This window comes from Haematobia irritans, chromosome 1 (assembly GCF_050003625.1).
Source record: "Haematobia irritans isolate KBUSLIRL chromosome 1, ASM5000362v1, whole genome shotgun sequence".
Classification (NCBI taxonomy): domain Eukaryota; kingdom Metazoa; phylum Arthropoda; class Insecta; order Diptera; family Muscidae; genus Haematobia; species Haematobia irritans.
Window position 1 is genome coordinate 119,421,269 of NC_134397.1, and position 13,862 is coordinate 119,435,130.

Consider the following 13,862-nt stretch of genomic DNA (forward strand, 5'->3'; position numbering starts at 1 on the left):
ATTTTCATGAAGCTCCGTTAGTGCTACGTTAGCTAACGAACTTCTAAACCGTACTATGTACATATCTGTCATCTTGCATATATATTCCATATTAGAAACTTAACTGCTGAAAATTTTTCAGTTAAATTTAACCAGAGAAAAAATATTTTCATTTTTCTTTCTGTTAACTGGCAGTTAAAGCCTAATGGAGCTACATAAAAATGGCCGTAAAAATGTAAGATTACACTTGTTTTCTGTGATTGTTGTTAAAGAGCTGATGACAGTGTTGCATATTTTTTGGAGATGTCCTGGATAAACGAAAACTCTGTTTTCTTTTAGTCCGCGACTGCTTAGGGTATCCAGTGCTAAAAGAAAACAGCCCTATTATTGACCCGATTTGGCTATTGTATTGTCGTAATAAATTGATTTATTTATTTATATATTTACAATCATAATGAATTATGAAAATAAAAAGGTAATATATGTGCTAAATTGAAATTGGTGTCTCTATTCAGTATGAACAACCCTTAGTTTAGTTTTGACTGTGAGAGATGTTTTTCATCTGCAATAAGATAAGATCGCATACATGTGATGAAACTTTAGATGCCTTGATATTTTTAAGATGTTACTTAAGACGATGAAGTATAAAAAATCTTTAAAATCTCTTGTTGAGTAGGAAAGCAATATGAAATAGCTTTAATTTTTTTGTTCATATTTTTTTGTTAAGTAGTAATTTGAAATTGATTTTTAATTTACAATTATGTTCTTTTGTTAATAAAATTGAATTAAACCAAATTTGAATCATGTACTGAAATTTTTTTTTGATGCTGTAGATTGTTATTACTCAAAATATTTTAAGAATCCCGAAAATTTCGGGATCCCGAAAAACATCCCGGGATTTGGGATTTCAAAATATTGAAGCGATCGCTTTCGTTCGACTGAAATGCCAAAAACAGCTGATTTTCCTTTATAAATCCAGCTGACATGGACTTAGCAGAGGCGGTTTTACAAGAAGGTATTTTCGCCATATTTTCCCAAATCGGAAAAAATATATATTTGGGGGTTTGTCCCTGCCAGCATTTCAAAGTTCCATTTCATCCTCATCGCTACCACCGACTCGTAAGTGACACTACAACAATCGCCAACTGCGATGGGGGGAAAAGTATCAAAAAGTACGAAATGTACATGAAAGTATTTTTCCATCACTATTGTTACAAGAGCCATTTTATATTTTAAAAGGAAAATGAAGTGCTGAAAACATAGTTATTTCGCTTAAAATTGTGAAAGGTATATTGGTGAACAATTTTCGACTTTCCAAATGGAATAAAGTGATAGTTTTTAAGTTCCTAAATTTATGTTTAGTTAAGTAACTAAATCTTATTTTCTTTACCCCCATTTTCATAAAGCTCCCTTAGTGTTCCGTTAACTAACCAACTTTTAAACCGTATTATAGACGAAGCTGTCATCTTGCCTTTATATTCCATAGGCCAGTTAGGAACATAACTGATGAAAAATTTTCAGTTAAAGTTAACCGGAGAGAAGATATTTGCAATTTACTTTCTGTTAACTGGCAGTTAAAGCCTAACGGAGCTACATGAAATGGCCGTTAATCTGATTTTTAATAGATTTAATTAAAAAATAGCAACTGATATTAAAACTATTATTTCATAAATGAATATCTTAGTTTAGGTTAGGTTATGTGGCAGCCCGATGTATCAGGCTCACTTAGACTATTCAGTCCATTGTGATACCACAGTGGTGAACTTCTCTCTTATCACTGAGTGCTGCCCGATTCCATGTTAAGCTCAAAAAAAAATTGTGATATTTTCCCCAATAAATAGTTTTTATAATTTCTAATTCTACTGCTGAAACGTTCCACTTCGATTATTTTCAAATATTATCGATTTTTCTAGAATGGATTTAGCATTTTTGCGGTAAAATTTGAATATTTTGTACCATTTTATTAATTCTTACTCTTTTTTAACCTATTTGAAAAAAACGAGTTATATAAAATTGAATTAAAAGAATTTCCTGTGTATTTCAAAAAATTAACTTCTTTGTGAGGACATTTTTGGAAGTGCTTTTAAAGTTGTGCCTCTAGAAAAAATCCCATAGGAAAAAGTGTGGAACTAGTTTTAATTGCTTTATTATAAATAAATTGTCTAGTTATGTTGAAGTCGGATTTTTTACTCAATTGTATCAAGGCATATTAATTAAAGGTAAAGTCACGAGCAAACGTGTGTACACCCCATGATATTTAGAAAGTCAAACTAAAATGGCAGGTCACTTAAGTTGACATTTTGTGTATGTGTAGTGTTGTTGTATTGTAATATTTATGTACACAAAGAATGTAAACAAACATACTAAACGTAAACAAAGCCTTTGACAAGATGAATGTCGATATTAGTCACCTGATTGCATGACTTTACCTCTTTAATATGCCTTGCAATTGTATAAACAAAAAAAAAAAACATTAATTGAGCCTATAACTTCACTTTATTAATTTTTAGCTAAGAAAATTGTCTAGCTACGCTAAAGCTCCCTGTGCAAAATTTTACGTAAATCGTAGTATGACATTGGCTCTGTGGTCATACGAGTATAAATCGGGCGTAAAATTTACATGGAAGCCATGTCTAAATCTGAACTAATTTCTTCCAAAATTAATAGATTCTGACCAAAATGTGTTCACAGACAGACGGACATGGCTCTGAGCATTATTACCAAAGACGCCATGTGTCTGTTCCACAATGTGACACATGGTATAGGTTAGGTTAGGTGGCAGCTCGATGTATCAGGCTCACTAAGACTATTCAGTCCATTGTGATACCACATTGGTGAACTTCTCTCTTATTGTTATTGTGAACAGACAATTGTCGCTATAGCCATCAACGCACAAACAGTGAAGCAGTTATATTTATAAAGCAGTTTTCTGCGCCCACAAGCCGAAGTAAACACCTTTATTTGTCAGAAACATTCATTTAGTTGGCCTCGCATACAAAGGATCGTGGGTTCGATCCCTGCTTCGACCGAACACCAATTGTTTTTTATATATCTTCCAAAAATGTTCGGAAAATTCCGAAAAGATGTTCGACATTATACTATATTAGAATTTTTGGCTGAGGCTCTGTGAAGGACCGGCGATTATCGCTAGTATGGTGAATTTAACGGGAACGTAGTTCACTCCAAGACGCATTTCTTGAAGGTCGTCCAATATCAGTCGTTATTCCGGAAACCATTGATGCTATGCGCCATTGGGTCTTGAGTAGCTATACACCGCACTTTTTATCCGATTTGTCTGATCTTGAAAATGTAGATTTAGTTTTGACCCACAGACAGCCGTGCCAATTGTGGTGTATATAGGTCAATGTTTTGGAATAACCTCCACATAGATGTTGTATATATTACTACTGTATTTATGTTACTATTGTATTACTACTTTACCAATAATTTATATATTACAAAACATATATGTTCTGACTCACTTGTCATATAATTAATATAATAAAACTTCTACAATACATACATAACATGGTGTCAGAGTGAAAACAAATAAAGCTAAAAATTTTGTATCATAAAAGAAAAGTTTTTTAAATCATGCCTTCTGAAACGGGAAACCACCAAGCAGTTGGTGGACAATTTGTTGCCTCGTTGAACCCAATAAATCTAAAAGCCGCAAATATGGCAAAAGAGTGGAAGCGGTGGTCAACGCAGTTTAAAATATTTTTACGTGCATCAAATTTGGAGTCCAAAACGGACCAAAGAAAAGTTGCATTATTACTTCATCACATTGGAAGTCAGACCATGGATATATTTAACTCGTTCGATGTCAATGAGGATACGGTAAAATATGATGATTTAGTAAAAATGTTCAAGACTCATTTTGTGCCACAAGTCAACATAGTTATGGAAAGGCACAAATTTTTTACCTGCAAGCAAGAGGAGACTCAATCCATTGACGAATATATTACACTCTTAAGGAATTTAAGCTCTAATTGCGATTTTGGTGTGCTGAGAGATGCATTAGTGAGAGACATATTTATATGTGGACTATCGGTTTCGTATACAAATATAAAGGAGAGGCTTTTGTCGGAGGGTGATATAACGCTAGAGAAAGCTATTGTAATAGCTAAAAATATTGCGATGGCAAAACAGAATGCTTTGGTTTTGCATCCTGGAAATGCCGAAGAAAACACTATTAATGTTGTTCAAAAAGGATATGTAAAATCTCAAATCAGAACTCAAGATACCAGATTCAATCAGAATAAGGGTTTTGGAAGTTTTCGGCGTCAGCATGAAGGAACCGGTAGAAGTGCTAGAAATGACAACTGTAATAAATGTGGACAGTGGCATAAAACTAAATGCCCTGCAGAAGGTGTGAGATGTCATAAGTGTGGAAACTTCAATCATTTCGCAAGAATGTGTTCCTCAAATAACAAATTAGTTAAACAGCTGGGTAAAAATGATGACACTGATGTTGATGAAAATCAAGACGACCTATTTATTGGAATGGTAGACAATGTAGAGAAAAAAATGGCGGAGTGGAATGTGGAGGTAAAAATTAATGAATTTGAGATATCATTACAAATAGACACTGGGGCACAAGCTAATATATTATCATATGAAACAGCCAGGAAGTTAGATATTCTAAAAGTCCTAAGAAAAACACCTGTTCGTATTTTTACTTTTAGTAAGGAGAGGATTCCTGTTTTGGGAACCACAGATTTGAATGTGAGGTACAATTCTAAATTGTTTTCTATAACATTTTTTGTTGTCAATTTAAACTGTAAAAATATAATAGGAATTGAAAGTGCCATTGAAATGAACTTAATATCAAAAGTTAATGCAATTTCATCGGAACAAATAACTGAAAGATATTCGGATGTGTTTAAAGGTCTTGGTCTATTACAAAACAAATGTAAACTAACAATTAATAGAGATGTCACTCCGGTAGTGGAACCACCTCGGAAAATTCCGTTCAAATTGTATAATAGCTTAAAAAAGGAATTGGAAAGAATGATAGATTTAAATGTGATTGTGCCTGTCAGTGAACCAACTGAGTGGGTTAATTCCATTGTGCTAGTAACAAAGCCAAATGGAAGTATAAGGGTTTGTTTGGATCCAAGAAATTTGAATAGAGCAGTGTAATGTGATCATTCACACAACTCATTCATTTTGTTGTTATGCATATAAGATTGCATGTTAACATTCATAACATATTGTTAACATACGCTGCAACTGCACCTAACATTATTTTGCTTACTATGTTGGTTCATCGACATACTATGGTATTCGATGACTGCATTAACCAACTGACCTATATTATTGCCGTTCTTGTTACTCTTAAATAGAACATTGAACTAAGCAAGAATATGGACAAATGGGTTTAAAGCAGAGCAATGCTGCGCAGTCAGCATAAATGCAATTGCAAAGTAAAAAGTGAAATTAAGAATGAGAAACACATGTGTGTAAGAATGTGTGTAATCCATGACTTATCATTGGTCAATACAATTAATGTAAATATGTATTAGTAAATTTAAGATTGGAAAATTGTAAAATAGTTTTAAGAAGAAAATGGTATAAAAGAGGGACCTTGAGCCCACAATAAACAGAATTGATCTAGACACCAATTAAAATAGTGTTTTTAATTCTCAATCTAATTTTAACATTACATGGCGATCCTGCCAAACTTATGCGTTCTATTCGCATTTAGTAAATAAAAAAAATGATAACAATAATAATAAATCCTTTCATGCGTAAACAGCCGCATAGAATTTAATTAATGCGTTAACATCCGCATTAAAAAAACAAAAAAAAAAAAAAAAAACAAACAAAAATATTTTTGTTTAAAACAAAAATAGTTGTGTTGCAAGACGCACAAAATGATGGAAGATACTGCCAATACTATCCAGGCGGTCCAACCCACGCCGAGGGTTGTCGATTGGAACGAAATAAGGATCCAAGGTCAGGAAATGATACCAGAAAAAGGCAAAGGGATCCAAATCGCTAAAATATTAAAAGAAGACGAGGATCAAAACTATCAACAGCCAACAAACATTACTTGGAGACCAGGAATCGGATCAGAAAAACCAAACAAATACACACAAAAAAAAGGATTCATTAATATAACAAAAATATATAAAAATAATTAGTAGTTAGCTAAAAAAAGGTTTGCATTCATCTGCAACCCAAGAGGCTAGAAGGCATTGCTGCTCTTAGCCAAGTTAGCTTAAAATAGTAACTAATATATAAATAATAATGACATACAACTAAAGCCAAACAAAATTTAACATATTTAAACAAAACATACAACAGACAAATTTAAAACTTAAAAAAATACACTAATAAATATCCTATTTATAATAATAGTTAATAATACTTATAGTACAATAATAATCACTATAATATAATTTGTCTTAGATGGAAAACAATGTTTCATACAAAAAAAATAATAATAAATATAATAAAAAGCGATAATTTGATTAAAGTATATTGTAACAAAATTTGTAACAGAAAAATAGATTTAAGAATTAATTTCTCTGATAAAAAAATATCTATATATATATATATTTATTAAAGATAAATATTTCAAGCAAAAATTAGATAAGAACATATTTAATTTATCCTTTATCCTTTCCCAGGCATTGAAGACTGCAAATCAAGACTTATTGGTTCTCAATACTTTACTACACTAGATGCAACAAGTGGCTTTTGGATGGTTCCCTTGGACGATGCGTCCTCGAAGTTGTGCACATTTAAAACACCATTTGGCAGATTCCGATTCTTAAGATTACCATTCGGCATAAATGCTGCTCCTGAGATATTTCATTCAGAAATGATTAGGCTCTTTGGGGATATACCGGGGTTAATAATATATATAGACGACTTTTTAGTGTACTCACGTAGTTTAGAGGAGCATACAAAGACTTTAGAGGCAATTTTCGAACGAGCAAAAGAAGTTGGATTGAAATTTAATAAGTCGAAATGCAATTTTTTTAAACAACAAATAAAGTTTTTAGGTCATATTTTTGATCGATCTGGAGTACGTCCTGATAACGATAAGATAAAATCTATTTTAAATATGCCAAATCCAAATAATGTCAAGGACCTTCAACGATTTTTAGGAATGGTTAATTATTTGGGTACATTTATAGAAAATTTGTCGGATAAAAACAAGAATTTACGTGAGCTTTTACAAGATAAAGTTTTATGGCATTGGTCGCCAGTTCATGAGCTAGAGTTTTTAAATTTAAAGAAGGAGATAACGTCTTCACCTGTTTTAGCCTATTTTGACCCTAGCAAAGAGATTATTTTGTCGGTAGATGCTTCGAATTTTGCTATGGGGGCAGCAATTCTGCAAGAAAGACATCCTATAGCGTATGCGTCAGTATCTCTTACGGAGTCTCAGCGATGTTATGCTCAGATTGAAAAGGAATTGTTCGCGATTGTCTTTGGGTGTGTACGTTTTCATCAGTATGTGTATGGTTCTAAAATTATTGTTGAAACGGACCATAAACCTCTTGTCAGCTTATTTAATAAACCACTATATAAAATTCCTCCACGTCTTCAAAGGTTTATGCTCAGACTGCAGTGCTACAATTTAACTATAGTATATAGACCTGGTAAGGAATTGAAGATCGCGGATACATTATCTAGGGCTCCCCTAGCAAATGAGACGATAACAGATATGGATGAAGAGATTACACTTCATTGCAACTTTGTGTCATCCAGTATGGAGGTATCGTTTGCAAGCTTAGAGATTATTAAGAAGCACACTTCTGAAGATAACGTGTTAGCAAAAGTAATGCAGTATACTCGAGACGGCTGGCCAAGAGACAAAAAGTCTGTTGTTCCGAGTATATCTCCATACTTCAAGATAAGGGACAGCATTACAAATTTGAATGGTATATTACTTAAGGACAACCAAATTTTGGTTCCTAGTAGTTTGCGAAAGTCAGTAATACAAAAGCTCCACGAAGGTCATTTAGGAATGGTTAGGTGTAAGAATTTAGCACGTCAAACCGTCTATTGGCCTAATATCTATAATGATATTGATAATATCATTTCAAATTGTGAAACTTGTCTAAAGTACAAGAATTGTAACGTAAGGTCTCCTCTACTACCACATGAAATTGTAGATTTACCCTGGTATAAGGTTGGTTGTGATATTTTTGAGCTTAATAGTAAGAAGTATTTACTGGTAGTGGACTACTTTTCTAAGTATATTGAACTTGAGGCCCTAAATAGTGGTAATAGTAGTTCTTTTGTGATAAACAAGCTTAAATCAATTTTTGCCAGGCATGGAATACCACATACATTAGTTTCTGACAATGGTCCACCCTTCAACTCAGAGGAACTTAAAAAGTTTTGTAAGGAGTGGGAAATCGACCATATAACTTCCAGTCCTTATTTGCCTAGGTCAAATGGGCTGGCGGAAAGGTCAATACAGACTGTTAAGAAATTGCTCATCAAATGTCTTGAAAGTAACTCTGATCCCTATATTGCTTTACTCTTATATAGAACTACACCTAAGGGTAATTTGCCTAGCCCATCTGAGTTACTTATGTCGAGATCTCTTCGAACAAAAGTTCCGTCTATTTTTGAAAATTTTCGTCCAAAGGTGGTTGACTTAGAGAAATATAAACGAAATGTACAATTGAACGCTGAGTATACATCTAATTATTACAATCGAAAGTCAAAGAAAGTGAAGCCTTTAATAAATGGCGAGAAAGTTATGTTTAAGAAAACTCCTGATAGTAATTGGTTTCATGGAGAAGTTGTAAATGTTTGCAAAGAACCTCGATCATTTGTAGTTTTGGATAACAATGGTTCTCTTTTTAGGAGGAACCAAGACCATATCAGAAAATTGCCACCTATAATAAATAACTACAATTCTAACGAAAGGGAAGATGAGAGAGATGTTGAGAATCCAAATAAGAAGAATAATGAAAAAACTAGTAACACGACTAGGAGTGGCAGAACCGTTAAACAACCAATTAGATTTGGGTATTAAATTACAATAAATAAATATTAACATCATTTCAATGAATCTTTCAATTATGTTTATTATCTTGTCCTTTATTATTAAATATTGATACTTAAATTCATTTTGTTTTATCTTCACATCTATTCATTATAATCATATGTTGAGAAGGGAGATGTTGTATATATTACTACTGTATTTATGTTACTATTGTATTACTACTTTACCAATAATTTATATATTACAAAACATATATGTTCTGACTCACTTGTCATATAACTTGAAATGCAAAAGGTCAGTAGTTTAGGCATTCAAACTGTTGTGCCGAATATTGTGTGTATCGGTCCATGTTTTGGTTAGCCCCCATATAGACCGATCTCCAGATTGGACTTCTTGGGATTCTAGTAATCACAATTTTTAGCCGATTTGGAGGCTGGTGGTGGATTTATACCCCAACACGGGGTATACAAATTTTAACTGGTTATATTCATCACAATAGACTGAATAGTCTAAGTGAGCCCGAAATAAATTGGGCTGCCACTTTAACCTATATTCAGTTTTCGAGTTGATAGTCTCCTTTTTCGCAGTTCGTTTTTTTCAACTCGAATGCCGAGCATAGTACCGGCCTTAATGTCAAAAAAAAAATATCTTTGGAGCTGATATATTTTTTTCGAGAATGCTCTCTCTCTCTACACATACTCGCTACTCCATCCGTATTTTGGGTAGATATAAAGGCAATTGAACCGTTTTTTCGGTATGCGTTTTTGTTTTGGAACCGTTTTCTTGATATGTGTTTTTGATATGCGTCTTTGTTTTTGAATCGTTTTTTGGTATGGGTGTTTGAAATGCGTTTTTGTTTTGGAAGCGTGTTTTGGATACGTTTTTGTTTTGGAACCGTTTTTTTTGATATGCGTTTTTGATTTGGAACCGTTTTTTTGATAAGTGTTTTTGTTTTGGAGCCATTTTTTTGACATGCGTTTTTGTTTTGGAACCGTTTTTATACCCTAAACCACATAGTGGTCAGGGTATAATAAGTTTGATCGGCCAAAAAATGTGCCTACCAGAAATATTGATTTTAGACCCCATAAAATATATACCGATCGACTCAGAATCATCTCCTGAGTCGATCTAGCGCTTGGTGTCCGTCCGTCCGTCTGTCCATGTATTTGTTGTTCACAGGATTCCGGTCGCAATTATTAACCGATTTTGATGAAATTTGGTACAGGGAGTTTTTTGGGCACAAGGACGAACGCTATTGAATTTGGAAGAAATCGGATCAAATTTAGATATAGCTCCCATATATATGTATCGCCCGATTTCGACAAATGGGGTCACGTTGCGCTTTTTTTCAAACGGATCGTCACCAAATTTTGCAAAAGGTAATCTTTTCCATCGCCCTTCAAGTCTGCAAAATTTCATTCAAATCGGTTCAGATTTAGAAATAGCTCTCATATATATGTATCGCCCGATTTTCCCAAATTTGGTCACAAAACCTTTATTTATCAACCGATCTTACTCAAAGTTGGCTAAATATAATCTTCTATAGCACTAACTATATGTGCAAGAAATCATCGAAATCGGTTCAGATTTAGCTATAGCTCCCATAGATATGTACCGCCCGATTTACTAAATTTGGCCATAAAACCCTTATTTATCAACCGATCTTACTCAAATTTGGCTAAATATAGTCTTCTATAGCACTAACTATATGTGCAAAAAATCATAGAAATCGGTTCAGATTTAGATATAGCTCCCATATATATGTATAGCCCGATTTTCCCAAATTTGGTCATACAACCCTTATTTATTAACCGATCTTACTAAAAGTTGGCTAGATCCAGTACTCCATAGTACTAACTATATGTGCAAAATTACATCGAAATCGGTTCAGATGTAGATATAGCTCCCATATATGTATCACCCGATTTTGAAAAATTCGCCCCTAATAACCTTATGTTTGACCATACAGGCCTCATTTCTTAACTGATCTTACTCAAATCTTGCACAAAGTAACCTTTTGTGGTATTAATCAAACCCGCAAAATATTATGCAAATTGGTTCAGATTTACATATAGCTTCCATATATATGTATCGCTCGATTTTCCCAAATTTGGCCATAGTACTCTTATTTATTAACCAATGTTACTCAAATTTCAAATTTTGATGTACTAGCCGATCGTACTTATACGTACTTGTAGCTCTTACATAAGAATATTGCTCGTTTTTTACAAATTTGTATTTATTACCCACACTAATTTAACGATTTTCTCTTTTTTTAATAATGGGCTCAATATTAGTGGCATACTAACTCCGTAGGTGCAATATCAACACAGCCAGTGTTGCTAGAAGTAGGGGAAATTCCCTATATGTACGGTTTTTCTAATATTTAGCGTCTTGTAGGGACGTAGGGCCACTGTAGAAAATTTTGTCAACATTTTATTTCTATAGAACATTTTGTCAAAATTGTATTTCTATAGAATTTTTTTTTCAAAATATTATTTCTATAAAAAATTTTCTCAAAATTTTATTTCTGTGGAATTTTTTCTCAAAATTTTATTTCTATAGAATTTATTGTCAAAAAAATTTTATTTCTATAGAAAAATTTCTCACAAAAATTTGTTTATAGAAATTTTTTCCAAAATTTTATTTTTATAGAGATTTAACAAAAAAGATTACTAATTTGGGTAGAATTCTACCAACTGTGGCAACCGTGGTGGTAATACAAATTTATATTCTAAGTTATATACGTTGCATATTCATGTTTTAAGATAATAAAGTACTTAGAACCATTTTTGTTTTGTAAATTATTTTAAAGTTAACGAAAAATATAGTAGGGAAAATTGTTTGGGAATGTATGGGAAAGTAGGGAACTTTTTTTGTCCTTGTAGGGTAAACCGAACATTTTCCCTGGCAACATTGACTATGAGCAATAGTCAGATTGACACAAAGCACCCAAAGACATGTACCCCTTAATTTTCTTAAATATGCAACTGCGGTTTATCTCCCAGACCTATATGTTACCCCACAAATGCTTATGATTACTAATTCTGTAATGGTGGTATGATATAGTCGGCCCCGCCCGACTTTCTACTTTACTTACTTGTTTTGATATGTGTTTTTGATTTGGAACTGTTTTTTTGGTATGGGTTTTTTTTGGAACCGGTATGGGGTATGCGGTATGGGGTTTTTTGGCAATTCCATGGTATGTAATTCCACTTTTAGTTTTTCGGGATCCCGAAAAAATCCGGGATTCAAAATAAAAAATCCCGGGTGACAGCCCTAGTGTCGGCCTTAAATGCTTATCGGTTTGCGTTCTCTTATATAAACCAAAATTTCATCCGCAAATTAACAATAAAGATAGGGTTTTCGTGGCCGTAAGGGAGGGAATGGTTCAAATTTTCTTTCCATAAAAGTACATAGTAAATATACATAGCACTTTACACCCTGTGTTTTGCTGGAGAATTGTAATAAAATCCCTAAAAATATACCTCATATATTATGATATTTTTTTATGATGTCCGTATAACACTCTTGTGGCAACATCCATGGTGGTGAGTAATTAACATTCGGTGCCGACGAACTCCATTCCGGCTTGTTCAAGTAACTGGTTATTGACTATCAAATTCACCTACCACCAATAAGTACCACTAGTTACTCCCAAATCTACTCGACATGTATTTAACTGGTGAATTTAACATGGGGATGTCATTGGAGGGAGCCAATGACAAGAAATAAGTAGTAACTGTGGGATACGTATATAAATAGCTTCATTTTAGTATTGTAATAATTAGACCACAAATTACCACGATTAAAATATAATTTGCTTATTTTAATTTGTGTATTAATATGAATTATATTAAATTAAAACTAAATACATTTCACCAGCGTTGCCAATTTAGCTTTTTTCCCGCTAGATTTGGCTTTTTTTGAAGACGTTTAGCGGAAAAAAATTTAGCTTTTTTTCTGGCTTTTTTTCATGACCCTTTTAGCTATTTTTGGCTTTTTTTATTTTCGACATGTTTCTATTGAAATATGGATAAATCGGCGTTTTTATCTAAGCCTTGCTGCAAGTATAAGGGTTTCCACGTATTTCAAAGCTCAGTTGAAACATTATTAATGAGCCCAGCCATTATGCGGGCATTTTTGTAGCAAATACACCTTGTTGTAAAGTTTTTTCATTATATACATAAAAGTTATCGTAAACTTTAAATCTACTATTACCGTACAAATTTGTTAGATAAACTGTCAGTAAATTATTGGGAATATTATCATTTGACTCGTTTATCCTTTTTATGTTATTATAATATTCTAAAGTTATTACGATATTACTAAATTAAAATAGTAGATGTGAATAGCTTTGTGCACTGAAAAAATATTGTCGTCTCCTTAAAATACGAACGCGAATTTTGGTTATAATAGCATTTGTGAATTTCTTTTATATAAACTGTTTTTCTTGTCCAAAAGACGATAAAGTCGTTTTGTCCTTATAATTAAGTGATTCAACTTAAAAATGGGTATGTTTTCATGAAAGAAGGAAGAGTTAATGAAATAGTATTTAAATGTGAGGAGTTTTTGCATCTTAACCACAAACCAAAATAGCATTCAAAAATAGAAGATGTTTTTCAACACTTTATTTTAAAAACGTATATATACAATAATTTCTACTTGAAGTCGAGTCTGAATTTGGAAATTTAAGTTGGCGTTAGCACGTTTTTAAAGCACTTTGATAGCTCATGAAGAAAAGGAAAATGTTTTTACTGGGAAATGTAAACTATAGGTATTTTCTACAATTTAAATAAAAGTAATGTATTTCGAATTTTTCACAATTTCAAAATCCAAACTAAAATTTTATTTAAAAAAAGCATGCTTAGATCATTTAATATTTTAAAATAACAAGTAAATA

General features: G+C 32.7%; 1 protein-coding gene across 1 annotated transcript; it reads left to right on the plus strand.

Annotated features, from left to right (window-relative positions):
- The first annotated feature begins 3,573 nt into the window (after positions 1-3,573).
- LOC142231263 (uncharacterized) lies at positions 3,574-5,327 on the plus strand. Its single transcript, XM_075301882.1, has 2 exons — positions 3,574-5,120; positions 5,171-5,327. The coding sequence occupies exons 1-2, from the start codon at positions 3,574-3,576 to the stop codon at positions 5,325-5,327; spliced, it is 1,704 nt and encodes a 567-aa protein (XP_075157997.1).
- Positions 5,328-13,862: the final 8,535 nt, after the last annotated feature.